Source organism: Amphiura filiformis, chromosome 3, assembly GCF_039555335.1.
Source record: "Amphiura filiformis chromosome 3, Afil_fr2py, whole genome shotgun sequence".
Taxonomy (NCBI): Eukaryota; Metazoa; Echinodermata; class Ophiuroidea; order Amphilepidida; family Amphiuridae; genus Amphiura; species Amphiura filiformis.
Genome location: NC_092630.1, coordinates 30,606,771 through 30,621,037, shown reverse-complemented (window position 1 = coordinate 30,621,037; position 14,267 = coordinate 30,606,771). Strand labels below are relative to the sequence as shown.

Below are 14,267 nucleotides of genomic sequence, written 5' to 3'. Positions count from 1 at the left end.
CTGAAATGTTTACTCAACACCAGTCCTTTTATTATTCTTTATAGATAATAATGTTTCTGATTGGGTGATTGTGGCGCCTTATGTTACCATTAACTGCTTTTACTGATTATCTAACTGTCTGAGATAAGACAAAATGATCACGTTTGATTGTGATAAGTTACTAACTGGTCTGATTTATATTGCATGTCTTCTCCTTCAACTTAAGTCATCTTAATTAATCTAAATTAATGGTTAGCGACATGTGAGATAGCTTCAAGTAATAATAAGCTGCATTATGGTTGGAAACATGTATCTAAGGTAGGTTCAAGTCTTAATAAATTTAATGAATTTTAGAAACTTGTTTTGTTGGTGCCTTTGGAATCATACAGGAGCGCTAACTTGCAACATGGGGTCATAGGCATGCAAAATTACCACTTGGAGGATGTAAACATGGTACTAAAGGGTCATTTTAACCTATTATTTATTGTTTTTGATCTGTAATTTTGACATTTGACCCCGTGTTTTAAAATCTAGTACTACTCTTGGTATCATATGAATGATGGTGAGCAGGCCTCAAATTTTAATGTTTTGGGCACCCATTTTCAAGGCCACTGGGCAAAGGGTGCACGATTCGAATCTGCTGTACTGCAAAATTCAACATGCCGTTACTCAAACGAGACAAACTAAAGTCAAACTAAATTTTACACTAAATGTATGTTTCCATAATTTTAGGTCACTCCCTGATCCCCCTAGCTGTGGAAATAAAAATGTTGCTCTATGTAAAATGTCTTTAGCTCTTCAAACTACTTGATGACCCCCTCCTAAAAAAAAGTGATTCTAAATGGTTGTGCACTTTTGCTATTTTCTATGGTAATGTTTGTATCCAGTAATGTAAAAATACACACAATTCTAACCATATCCTGGAATTCTTGGTCATTATCCCAAGAACATCTAGTGCAACTGCAATCCGAAGTTTTCCGTTTTACGGAAAACAGAAAAAAATCACATTTTTGTATGGTGTGACAAAAATTGTTAAAAGACAAGAGAAATAAATGTTAAAAACAGTCGTGAGTTGTGTGTGTCAATTTTTATGATAAAAATATTGTTTAATAATACCGAAATGAAGGTATATTATACCAAGGCATGAACCCCCTATTTATCCAAACTTCATAACAGTCGGATTATTATCGTGAGAATATTCCAATCAAAGCATATTGATCGCGATATTGTGACATTAATATCATTATTTTATAATCATTGTTTATACATTTTAAGCATTATTCATAAAACATGGATATACAAATTTTACAACATGGATTACAACACGGAAAATGGATTTTAGAAAACGGTAAACTTCTGACTCTAGGTTAAAGACTCTAGGTTAAAGGCACAAATTGGAAAATCTTACTTCCCAGGGAAAGATCAGACACTAGGTCAGACCATGGCATTGAAGGCATGGATAGTCTTGCAAATATATGTATGGGCTAACTTTCCCCTGACCATCCAATGTGCCATGAATTAAGAGGACTACAACTGGTATGTACTGGTCAGTTCATACTCTCATTTCCACATCTGTTGTTTCTAGCTGTTGCTAATAAACAAAGGTGGATACTCTCTTTGTGCAGTGTTGCCAAAACTTTTCAGCGTCAAGGCACGGCGCATTGATTCGCCAGGCCGCGGTAAAGGATTCTCAAGTAGCCCAATTTTTTAAGCTTCCAAAAAAGCGCCAAATACCGGATATTTGGGCGGATTTACCCGAATTTAGAACGCAAAACACCCAATTGGGCGGAAAAGCACTTGACTTTAAAACTTCCGGTACTTAATGGGAAGTTACTGAGCGATCAATAATGGTCACAAAACCCATTGTAATTTCAATTTGGAGCTTCAAAGACTCAAAACCTTTATGAATCGGCTAAATTGAAAGGAAATTACATCAAATTACTGCCGCGGCCTGAGATTGGCAAAAGTAGCCCAATTTTAGACAAGTAGCGGCATGCTTTTTTGAGTAGTGGCAGGTGATCGCCAAGTAGCCCAATTGTGCGCCTAAGGCGCGGCGCGGCGTTGGCATCACTGTCTTTGTGCCCTAAGCAGCCTTAGCAATGAACAGTTTTGCACTCCAAGCAGTCAAATATATATGACAGGAAATGGGTGAGCACCATTAGGAAATAATAAAGTATCATTGTATAACCTGTCATATATCCAATGTCTATGGATGTGATATGTGAAAATGTCAAGTTTTATTATCAGGTATGTTTGATAAAATATTGAAAATGTATGTGTCAGATATATAAGGCCGGTGTCGACAGGTCCTCTGTCGGAATCCTGTCGACAAAGTGAATTATGTCAACATATCGGCCGAACTTCGTCCATGGCGACATAGTGCTCAGGCAATGGCCCAGTAAAACTTCGTCAGGCAAGCTCATTTTCACTCAAAATATTGGCCATTTCCAATGCATTTTCAACAAAATGCAATAAATCTTATCTTTTACCTACTATTTCGCCAACTTTTCATGTTATTACTCAGGGCCCCCTTGGAGATCAGTACTAGTTACTGAAGGGGCTACCCTGGTTAAAGAAAGATTAAGTAAAATAAATAAATATTTGCCTTCAGGGGTCATACTTTTGGCAGTATTTTGCCTTGTTTTCCGGTGTAAATTGTACACATTATTGCTACCGGCTCGCTATGAAGACGGCCATCTTGGTTTTTGCTGAAATTGCCGTGTTTCTAGATATATTTAGGTTAAAAATATTTTAAATATTCCTAAAATCATGAAAAAAAAAAGTCCTGGTATTTTTTCGGAACCCAAATGTATGTCGACACACTGTCGACGTCAAGATACGAAATATTTCGACATGTCGACATCAAAAAACGGTGCCGACACCGGCTCTACAGATATATGATAGGAGAGCAGTGAGTACCGATAGGAAGTAATTCTACCATTGTATAACCTGTCACCATGGTCATACATCCGGTGTCTGCAATGGATGTGATTTGAAAGTTGCAGATACAGGTGCTTCAGGACAAGTTTGATTTTTGTACTTGCCTACAAGCAATTGAGAGTTGTGTACGATGTATAAACACGTGTTGGACAAGTTATAAAATGGCTGTTGGGACGTACTTGTGTCCAGAATTTGAGCCTTGTTAGTAAAATATCACCACAAGGCGCTTTGATGTATTAAACAAAACTTGAATGACTGAGTGTGGTTTTACCTGGAGTTTTTAGAAAATACCAGGCAAGTTAAGGCAAACTGTGAACAGAAACTGGTAAGTTGACCATGCTTAAGATGTTGGAAAACATGGTAAAGTGTAATGAGAGCTTTTCTGTTGTACATGTAATACGCTATAAAGTACATTGTATTATTATATGGTTTAGATGTTTACAGAGGGGTTTTTCTGTGATTACTGTAGGCAAAAAAGTATGTCTCAGCATCTTGTTCACAGTGCTGTTAAAAGTGCTTTCGATGTTTTTCTAAAAATTATTAGAAAAAAATCAGAGAATTGTGGTTGCAAGGTGCTGTTTTGAATTATGTCAGTTGTGAAGAGGTTTAAGATTACAAATTTACAACCTTATACTTTTATTTTTTTAATTTGTTTGGATTTTAATATAATTCCTTGAATTTATGACAAGTAAACTTGGTTTGCTTTGTAGTCTCTCCCACAGGCAGAAAAGTGCACTTTTAAAAGTTGACTGTGCCTGGAAATGTTATGATAACCCACAAAGATTGTACTAAATGATTAGAATTCAATACGTCATAATCCCAAATTCTGTAGGCTACAGAACAAATAAATCTGGAAAATCGGGAAAAAGTTTTATATAATCGGGAGCAGTAAGCTGTAAAATTCAGGGTTAGGGGCATAATAGTTTGAGTTGACCTGTTATAGGTTACAAAACTAGCCACAATGCAGGGCATGTACTTGTATATTGTAACCCAGAAATTGCAGACAATATTTCGAAAATCATATTTTCATGTTCACTGTTTGGCAGTCTATTATTATGCGGGCCACGTTTCAGTTAATATTTGAGCATCAGTTGGATTGGAGTATATTCAGGGGGATGCGTTGTTATGGATGATGCATATGAGATGACGGTATTCCAGATGCAGCAGGCTGGTATTGATCATGCTTAGGGGACTGGCATTTTCTTCGGAAGAGGGGGGTCCCAAATTTACAAAAAGTCAGCATTCTATAAAATTGCGACCCCTCCTCTATTTCGGCAACAAAAATTGTATGACTCCCCACCACCAATTCACCTTACCACTTAAACAGGCTAAAATTGTATTGAAATCAGTCTTTTTGAAATAAGATAAACGCACTATCTGTGGTCATTTGGTGACTTCCTACATTTTGGTCATCAAAAATTGTATGACCTTCTTTCCAAAAATGTATGACCCCCAGTATATTTGGGACCCCCCCCTTCCTTCCACAGAGAAAGTTCAAGTTTTGAATAGAATAGACAATTGGGTAACTTCTATTTGAAATACTCACTCCAGTTGTGGAAGGTAAAGCCATAGTAGAGTATGAGTTTCAGAATAATTAACCCTGACCAATTACATTTGAAAAATATACTCCCCCTGTGGAATCTATTTCCAAAATCTTCCACAGGGGTAGTGTGGATTTCAACAGGAATAGCCCTATATGGTATGTACAAAGAGTCTGATATTTTGTTATATTTCTGTTTGATTTGCTAACTAGAGAGTTGCGTGAAGCTAATGGAAGATTACCATGGTCATGTACAAGTCTTGGATATGATGGAAAACCTTACATATCATGCTGATATACAACAGGTAAGATTGAACAGCAATTGATTGACTTAAGGATGCACACAGGATCACTGAAGTGTTACATGGCCAAAATTGAGTTTTCATCACTAATGTCATCTTCAAACCGTATTTTATCTTGTCATTAATAGATTTAAAAGAAATCTTAAAATTTGAACCATAAGAAACGCTATTTTAAAGACCCCTTTTCATTAAAAATTCGTCAAAATGCAAAAGCAAATAAATCATTGTTTTCCCGCAATAGATCGCGTTCTCGTAACGCGTACTGCGGCGTACAGCTAGCAAAGACACGCACACATGGTAAACGGGATGGGCGAGGTGATTACTGATTGAGGCACTGGAGTCGCCAATCGTGATCACTACCGTATTTTATCGTATTGATCTCTTCCAAGGTAGGTAAAGCTTGCACCATTGCATTATGTAAACTGCGGGCCGACAGACCACCACCGTCCCGTCCCAGAATCAGTAGGCCTACTCGATAAATTTCGCCAAAAAGTGCTGATATAGGCCTAGTGGTATAAATTATAGGTTTTTTTTTTATATGAACATAATAGTGAATTTTTTATTTGTTTTTGTTTTGTTTTTCAAGTTTCATTCTGAACTTGAAAAGATAAAATTTATCTGTAAGACGTAGTTACCCGTAAGAAGCCCTGTAATGAAGACGCAATCTGGTAGATACGATAGAAAACGTAGGCCCTAAATATTTTGCTAGTAGGCTAGACTTAGCCCGTATAGTACATCATTAGGCTTGTTATTTTATGTTTAAAAAATTGTTTTATTTCATTCATTCATTCATTCATTCATTCATTCATTTCATTGTTATTATTTGATTTACGAAGTTGGTGTAGTTGGACAATAATATAGGCCTATTATATAAGCTTATATTTTATGCAGTCCCATCCTTGGTTCGGGAGCCTCTGCGGTCGTTCAGTCTCGTCTTCATTTTAAAAAAAAAAAAAAATAGGCAAGCAGTTACTACCGGTAGGCCTATATTAGATACCTAAAGGACCCGAATAATGTTTCAAAGTGTTATTAAAACACGCTCCTGATTGACCATTAACGCAATGTCAAAAACGTTGACATTTCAATAGGCCTACATCTGAGACCATAATACCTAATACCTATGGTCTCAGGCCTACATCATATCGACCATCTAGGCATAGGGCTATAACTCTATGTCAAAAATGTCGATATTTGAAATCGGCATAGCGAGCACGCGTTTATGAAAGCATTTTCATGAATATTTTAATGCTAAATAATAATTTCAAACGAGAAATATAATCGAAAACGCAAATTTTGTTTTTTCATAACCCATTTTAACTACATTTCCATTAGTAGGCCTATTAGGTCTATACCATGCCATGATTGCGATAAAAGCTTTTGGTTTTACAACACTTTTTGCGAATGTTTTGGCCGAATGCCTTTTTATTTGCAATGTTTGTCTGGCTTTCAACTTTCAAGTTATCTGCATACTTTAAAAGGTAAACTGCTTTAAAGCATTTTTCGTGAATGTTTTCATGCAGTGTTTTAAAACGCTCTTTATAGCATGATGCCTATATAGGCCTACGGTAGGCCTACTGCATAAACCACAATCTAATTTAAAGCCATAAGTGTTCCGTTTTCTACTTATGAAATTCGGTTTTGTTAGGCTATGTAAATTTCCGTGTTTTTCAGTTTTCTTGTGACCTCTCCGTGTTTTGCCCGTTTAACATTATATATAGGCTAGGCCTACTTTTTGTCCGTTTTTCAAGAAGTTTATTCAAGACATATTACAACTTTTACCCCACTTTTTACACGTTTATTTGATTGAAAACAACAACAGACACACTTTTTTAAAATTTTTGTTGTTGTATTTTATTCACTTTTTATGCGGTACAAAATATTTTACAACTTTTGATATTCCGTAAAAAGTTTAAAATAAAATATGATAACAACAAACAATTACAATAACAAAAACGGAATATTGAGTAATGCGACACATCAGAATCTTTTTAAAATTTTACTTGGGATTCCTGTGGTGTAGGCCTAGCTATAACGGGCGTTAAAATGCCTATCTTTGGCGCGGACGGGCCGCTGTGGTGCCTCTCAAGCACCAACTAAAAAGAAAAAGCAAAGGGTAGTAACAACATCATGTTTGCGGTTCAGAAAAGGACAATGAACATAAAAATGCAATATTTGTCAACACCAAAAAAAAGAAGAAGAAAAAAAAAAAAGAAAATCACCAAAAACATTGCATTTTTAAAACAAAATTATGAAAATTAGTACAGAACAGAAATCGCAATTATCAGGATTATGTTTCAATTTATTCATTTCATAAAACTTCCTGATTATCTGCTAAAATAATTGCTTGTCAGTTATTCTATGCTACTTTTAATGTTCTGATATCCGCAAATTTTAATACAGAGCATGATCTTTTTTTTATACGGAACAGGACAAAATTGTGCTTAAATAATCATGGTTTCGTTCATGCAACACGACCATGCACTGTGCAACTTATTCACAGTAACCTGTCTGTCTGTCCACGCCGCCTCTGTCGCCTCCTCAAACGCCGACGCGACGCCGCGGCCTTGCGGAAGCTCTGCTGCACCATGGAAACAAGACTGCAGTAAATAAAATGGCTGCACCATGTGGATAAACATCTGCCGAATGTGCACAGATAATTTTGTCATATTGTATATTTTACCTTCTAAATCACCAAAAAAATGCCAATCTGCTGCAGTTGGACGCCCCTTCTCATTTTCTAACTTGACCAAACGTCACAAGTCACCGGATTATATATTTATGGAATAATCTTCAAAAATGGACCCAAAATCGGCTGTATTTTTCTAAATCGCGATTTTCGGCAAGTTCACTTTTGACCACTTTTAACCATTTTTGGTCCGCCATAGCGTCTAAATGAAGCATCACTGAGGTAAGTTTTTAAGTCAAACGTTTAGATATGGCCAAAATCTAGATAGTGTTTTTTCATTTTTTAAATTAGGGCCTAGAACTTTTTTTATCACCCATGATTCAAAAATTTGAACACGGGTCACACGCTTTTACTGATTGTTTGCCTATATTTTAAAAACTAAGAAAAATGTCGAAAAAATAAAAAACACTTTCTAGATTTATTTGTCTAAATTAATAAAATTCATGTTTTACAGTTTTTGATTTTCAAATAATTTTTTATGGCGGACCAAAATTTTTGGTCAAAAAGCCGTTTTTGGGATTTTCTCGAAAATTGTACTTTTTGACCCAAAACTGGCATTTTAAATGGATTTATGAGCTCATTTCCGTTCAAAAAATGTATACTTTTATATACTTTACATAAATAGTTTTCGAGTTATGAGGTGAATAATAATGGATAATTAGTGATCCTGTGTGCCTCCTTAATGACTGATTACTTGCTTGATTGATTGATTGAGTCAGTCACCCAGTTATTAACCCTAACACTTAACCCTGCTTTTTGATACCGGAAGTTAAAGAAGATACGAAAAAGGAGAGAAGATGAACAACGAAGTCACTTGGCACCCCCGGATTCAACCTTTGACCCCCGCATGCCAAAAAAGAGTGAATAAGTGAGAGTGGGTAAATTAATGAGTAAATTAACCCTAACACCCATCTGGTTTTTTTGCTATCGGAAGGGAGAGAACATTTGAAAAAGGAGAAAAGATGAACAAAGAAGTCACCTGGACGGTGTACCCCTGGGATTCGACCCCAACCCCTTGCGTGGCAAGCGGACAATCACAGACCGGTTTTGCGGCCTGGCCAGTGTGTCTGTGCATATATATGACTTGCGCACAGGTTGGATTCTGTTGGATTGGGCAGTGTTAGGATTATTGAGTGAGTGAGCATGAGCATTGAATTGGATAAGTAGTGGCATCAGCCAGTCACCGGTGAATTCGTAAGTTGTTAGTGAGTTCATCGCCCTCCTGTCTGAAGAAATACAAGGCAAGAACTACTTCAAAGGCTCAAAACGGGGCTCAAAATATCAGTTGGAAGAGTCGACTTGAAGATGAATGCCGCCAAGACCAAGCTCAGCTCATGTCTTTTAACCAAGACCAACAGGTTAATATATTATCCACACAAAAATGGCACAAAGCTAACTACATGTAGATGAGGTGAAAGACTTCAAATATCTCAGAGCATGGGTGGCTAGCACAAAGCATGGTATCAAAACACGTAAGGCAGCAGCTTGGAGAGCATGTAACAGCCTATATCTGGAAGTTTGTTCTCCCAAAGAATTTCAAACTGCTGGTTTTCAATGCAACAGTGGAGTCCGAATTAACATATGGATATGAAGCCTTCACCATGAGTACTCCCAAACTAAATAGCTGGATGCCTGTTATACATGAATGCTAAGGGCAGCATACAGTATCCATTGGAATCAGAAAAGAAGCAACAAAGAGCTGTACGGAGACCTTGGAGATTCTGAGAGAAGATCAGTGAGAGAAGGACATGCTTTGTTGGACATAACAGTAAGATAGTGAATCTGCTGCCAATCTGATCAATTGGACATCCAAGGGGGAGCAAGAAAGCCTGGTAGACCATCCCCCAGGAGCATCCCTTACCTGTAGATATGCTGTAGTAGGTCACTGAACTAGATACATCTGACCTGGGAACTGTAACTGCAATGCAGAACAGGGGGACATTGAGATCTGTTGTGGTTTAGGGAAACTACTAAATATGGATAATATATGCGCATTAGTTGAGTTGGAATATAGGCTATGTTGCACCCTTAGAAATCAACATCTAATCTATATGTGGGATGAACTATGTTTTTATATCAACAGTGTCACTGGGGATTCTTTTACATTTTCCAAATTTGATAAAATGTTTGGTATCAGGGATACCTCAGAACATGACCTGTGTATTAATTTCCTTTTTCTGTGCCTTAAATTTTAATTCATAAGTGCATATTTAAACAGACTAACCTTAGTTTCAATGCTTTTCTGAATATGGTCAAATTGAAGCAGAAAATTGAGTATAAAATTGCTGAAAGTAAAGGTAAACTGCGGCTCCATTTCAAAAAATGGACCATTGATCTTGAAGCATCTTAAATTGTTGTCCTTTTCTTCATTTTTTTTTTTCAAACTGATTATGGCAGGATCAAGATGGGTGTAACCAAGTAATGTGTGCACTTGTTTGACACAAGACTGGTGCTTGTGTTTTGTTTGTAAGAGTGAACGTTCTCTTTGTCCATCGTCTTTGTCTCTTTTGTGATTGTCCTTTGTACCTGTTCTTAAAAATTTTGACTATAATATTATGTTTTAATTCATGATTGTTGGGAACTGGTGGCCCATTGTGTATGTTTTTTCTCCCTCCACCAGTTCCAAGAACAGGGAATAAAAAACTTCAAAAAAATCAAAAAAACAAAAACAAAAAAAACAAAAAAAACAATACATCTAATCAATGTCTGTAGATCAGAAAAAAATGCATAGAAAATGATTTTTTTATTTTTATTCTCGACTTTTTTTCATAGTATTTTGAGAAAAAAGTCTGATTTTCGCCAATTTTTTCTAGAAAAAACTAAAAAATTTTTTTTTTGAAATAAAAAAATTTCCGCATTTGTTTTTTGTCAAATCGTGGGATTTTACAAACGCGCGCGCAAGCTTTGAGACGAACTTTTTTTTTTTTTTTTTGGCCTAAGCAGAAAGGTCGCAATTGGGCCAGGGGTGGGCAGTGTTTTTTTGGTCACACGGGTCAAAAACTGAAAAGTGCTCCAATTTCAATGAAAACGGTCTCAAATTGCATATAAAATGAAGTCAAATCTATGGCATGATAGACGACACCTGAAATGCTATTGTCCAATCAGATTATGAACTACACCAGGCACAAAAAGAAACTCGTCAGTTATATTCATCCTTGCTGTTCAATAACTTGATAATTTTGGATTATTCTGAAATATACGTTTTGTTAATTGGACTTTTCTTTCTCATTTGACACCCTGTTCGTGAACATTGAGCAAGAATTGATCAAGATATGCCTCAAACTCTCAAACCCCAAAATGAAAAGTTGCAATTTTAACGATTCAATTGTACTGTTACACTGTGTGCTTTATTGATTGGCCCGTGGTGCTTGTGTGCAATACAACGGTGTGTTCCCATTGAAAATCGTTGAAAATGCGACTTTTGATTTTGGGGTTTGAGACTTTGGAGGCGATATCTTGATCAATTCTTGTTCGCTCTTCACTTAACAGGGTGTCAAATGAGAAAGAAAAGTCCAATTAACAAAATGTCTATTTCAGAATAATCCAAAATTATAAAGTTATAGAACAGCAAGGATGAATATAACTGACGAGTTTCTTTTTGTGCCCGGTGTAGACCACTCCTACTGAATGAGAATTAGTTATTATCAACTTGGCAATGCTAATAGAATGGCTATCATTTGTATTGTGTGTCTGTTCCAGGTGAATCAATAATAGCCAGATTTTAGTCCTGCATTTATCAATAGGCAGCAGCTTTTTTATGTGGCAAATTATTTGAGGAAAAATGGAAATTTGCAACTTGAGAACATAATTAAGGCGGTGATCAAAATACCCTCTGAAAACACAGGAGTACAAAATAAAAGATGAGATATCTTTATTTGTTTCAAATTGTTTGTGACACGATCTGCATACATGTGTGATTATAATCTACAGATAGTAGAATCATTACGAGGAAATGCTGGGTGTAATCAGAGCTGTCACTTATGGTACACTTTAGGAAGCAGAAGGTTATTCCTGTCAGGTTCTGATTCTTCTACCAATCGTATAATGAACCATTGTTGGTGCAAATTTCTCAAAGTTGGTCAAAATAAAAAAAATAAAAAAACGGCTCTTAGATATTTTTATCTAGTTTTTAAAAATTAAATTAAAAAACCTGTTTTGGGGGGATTTTGGGCCAACAATGAGCATTTTGGCCCAAATTTGACCTCACAGATGAATTTATCAAGTCTTTGGTATACTTTTATACTTTAGGCTAAGAATTTAGCAGTTATGAGGCCCGAAAGTTTCCAAAATTCCAGGGTTAAGACCAACCTTAATTTATTATGTTATTATTATTATTATTATTATTATTATTACCTATTTCGGACAATTATAGTCAAGGTCCGATGCTCTTTAACCTTTTCCAAATGCTTCAATGTATTGTAACGGCGATCCAAGGACCCCCGTATTTTTTTAAGCTTTTCTATTTCGTATTTTTATTTGGTTTGTTTCCACCTTCGCGATTAATTTTCCCTGCCAAATTTCAGCTCACCTTTTAATTAAATATCTCATTCAAAGTCCCCTATCCTTTATTTTTCCATTTTAGTAGTATTTTTGCCTTCAGAACTCAAGTTAAAACTATATAAATTCTTCCGATGTCCCGCTATGAAGGTCGCCATTTTTGTTATGCACACCGCGAGGATACTGCCAGCTGAAACGAAACTCCCAGTAGACCTAAACTATTGAAAAGCTTCCTGCATTATTCCATGATTACCGTCGGCAGCGTTCAGCATATTTTGATTAGTTTATCTTTTATTGCACCCTTTATTTTAGATTTGCTTTTGCGTGGTTGCTTTGTAGGCGCGTCGCGAGGACTCGAAAACATTCGTACGCGTAGCTATCGCCACACATCGCGCGACCCAAATTTGCCTGCGCAAGTTAGGAAAGAATCGCGGACAGTAATCATTGGAACATGCAGGAGATTCTAAAACAATTCACTTCTTGCTTTGGGACCAAAGAGGACGGTCATTCTTCAGACTTTATCACATATGGAAGTGCACGACTTGACTCAGTTGATTTTGGATCAATGATTTAGGTATGACTATATGATCGGTTAATTTTAAATTGACCAAGCCGCTTGGTGGGAATTCCCACCAAGGAGGCTATTTTGCTATTTTTATGGCAAAATGACTTATTTTTATTTTAACCGGTGATCGGATCGTCATCTCGTATTTTCGAAATTGATTTGCTAATTTGTAAGCACTTTCATTTATTTTAATTAACTCAACTTTCGGCTTGATCGTCGCCGGCGATTTGCTGTTTATGATGATCACAATTTTTAAGCTTCCATAAAATACGAGATGAAATGCCATCACTGGTATTATTTTTTTTATGTCCCTTCCTAAGCTTAGATTTTGCATCCATGATATATTATTAATGTAAAATAGGTCTTTTAATGAACATGCATGCAATTAACATTGCCGTATTTTTGTGTTAGAAACTCCGTCAGATGACCTTGCCAAGTTTGTATTGCATGCATGCTTAAGGTGAAAGCACCTATATTTAATCACTTTAAGGTGATGATTCCCAAAAATTCTTAGTTTCAAAATTATATTCTAAAATGTGCACTTTGGATTTATTCCCATTTTGTATGACTATGGATTCGCATTTGGACTTTTATATTTTGGATTCCAACTTTGGATAAATTTAGATTCATTCCCAATTGGTAAATAGATTTCTGATTATCGGCATTAACAAGTAGGCCTGGATTTTCGGCAAGAAATCACTTTTAATTTGCTGTAAAAATTTAGTTCCAAATTTCTGTGAGTACAGAAATGTCTTTGTATATTTTAAACCCTTGGGATTTATGTAAAGGAGTAATTCTTGTATTTTATTGCCACTCTTCTCAGTCACAATTCAAGACTTTCTTAAACAAGAAATTCCCTTAAAAAGGAGCCTGGGTTGAAATCCTGATTAAATATTTATAGGCTCAACTTCTCCATTTATATTTCATGTCACACTCTCATCAATATTTGTATTTACCATTTTTTAAATATATACGCCTTATAATATAACAAATCTACGACAATCAAACTTCAATTTGTATTTCAGTTGTCATTTTATTTTACCATTTCAAAGTCTCAGTCTGAATTATTGTTTATTAATATATGAAATGAATGATGATGATTTTGAGGTCGAAGTTTTCCAATCATTTCATTTACCGTTTCATACGTAAATGGTTGATTTTATATGAGAGATTGCGACTTGACATCCAATCATCATCACGCATGGATGATCTTCCCTGTTCCCAATTTATAGGCCTTTCTTTCATGACGTCCTTATCATATTATTTGATCATTAGAAATATGTCCTTTTATTTGCTCTTCAGTTTAGATATTAAATAGTCCTTCACAGTCTTTATTCTCCATCTTCATATTATGATATGTGCAGCGCCCTCGTGAGGCTCGCGTCATCCTTGCAGTATTATGGAATTTGTTATAATATTATTTTTTCTAAAATTAATTTGTTTGTTTATAAATTTATTTATATATTTATTTATTTAACTTTTTCCAAACGCTTCAATGTATTATGGAATTTGTTATTATTTTTTCTAAAATTAATTTGTTTGTTAATTAATTAATTAATTAATTAATTAATTAATTAATTAATTAATTAATTAATTAATTAATTAATTAATTAATTAATTGTTTGTTTTAATTTAATTTAATTATTTTCTTTAATTTTGTATTATTATTAATATATTTTTTTCATATCAAGCAATTTCACCTCACATGGCATGTAATAAGGCGAAGAAAAATAATATATGGTTAGCGTCCAGGTTTTT

General features: G+C 35.4%; 1 protein-coding gene across 1 annotated transcript in view; it reads left to right on the top strand.

The window, feature by feature from the left end:
* Positions 1-14,267, top strand: part of LOC140148344 (leucine-rich repeat serine/threonine-protein kinase 2-like) — a 169,604-nt gene that overhangs the window by 22,087 nt on the left and 133,250 nt on the right. Inside the window, exon 3 of the mRNA XM_072170267.1 lies at positions 4,673-4,764. Within this exon, the coding sequence (XP_072026368.1) occupies positions 4,673-4,764 (92 nt within the window). The remainder of the gene's footprint in view (positions 1-4,672; positions 4,765-14,267) is intronic.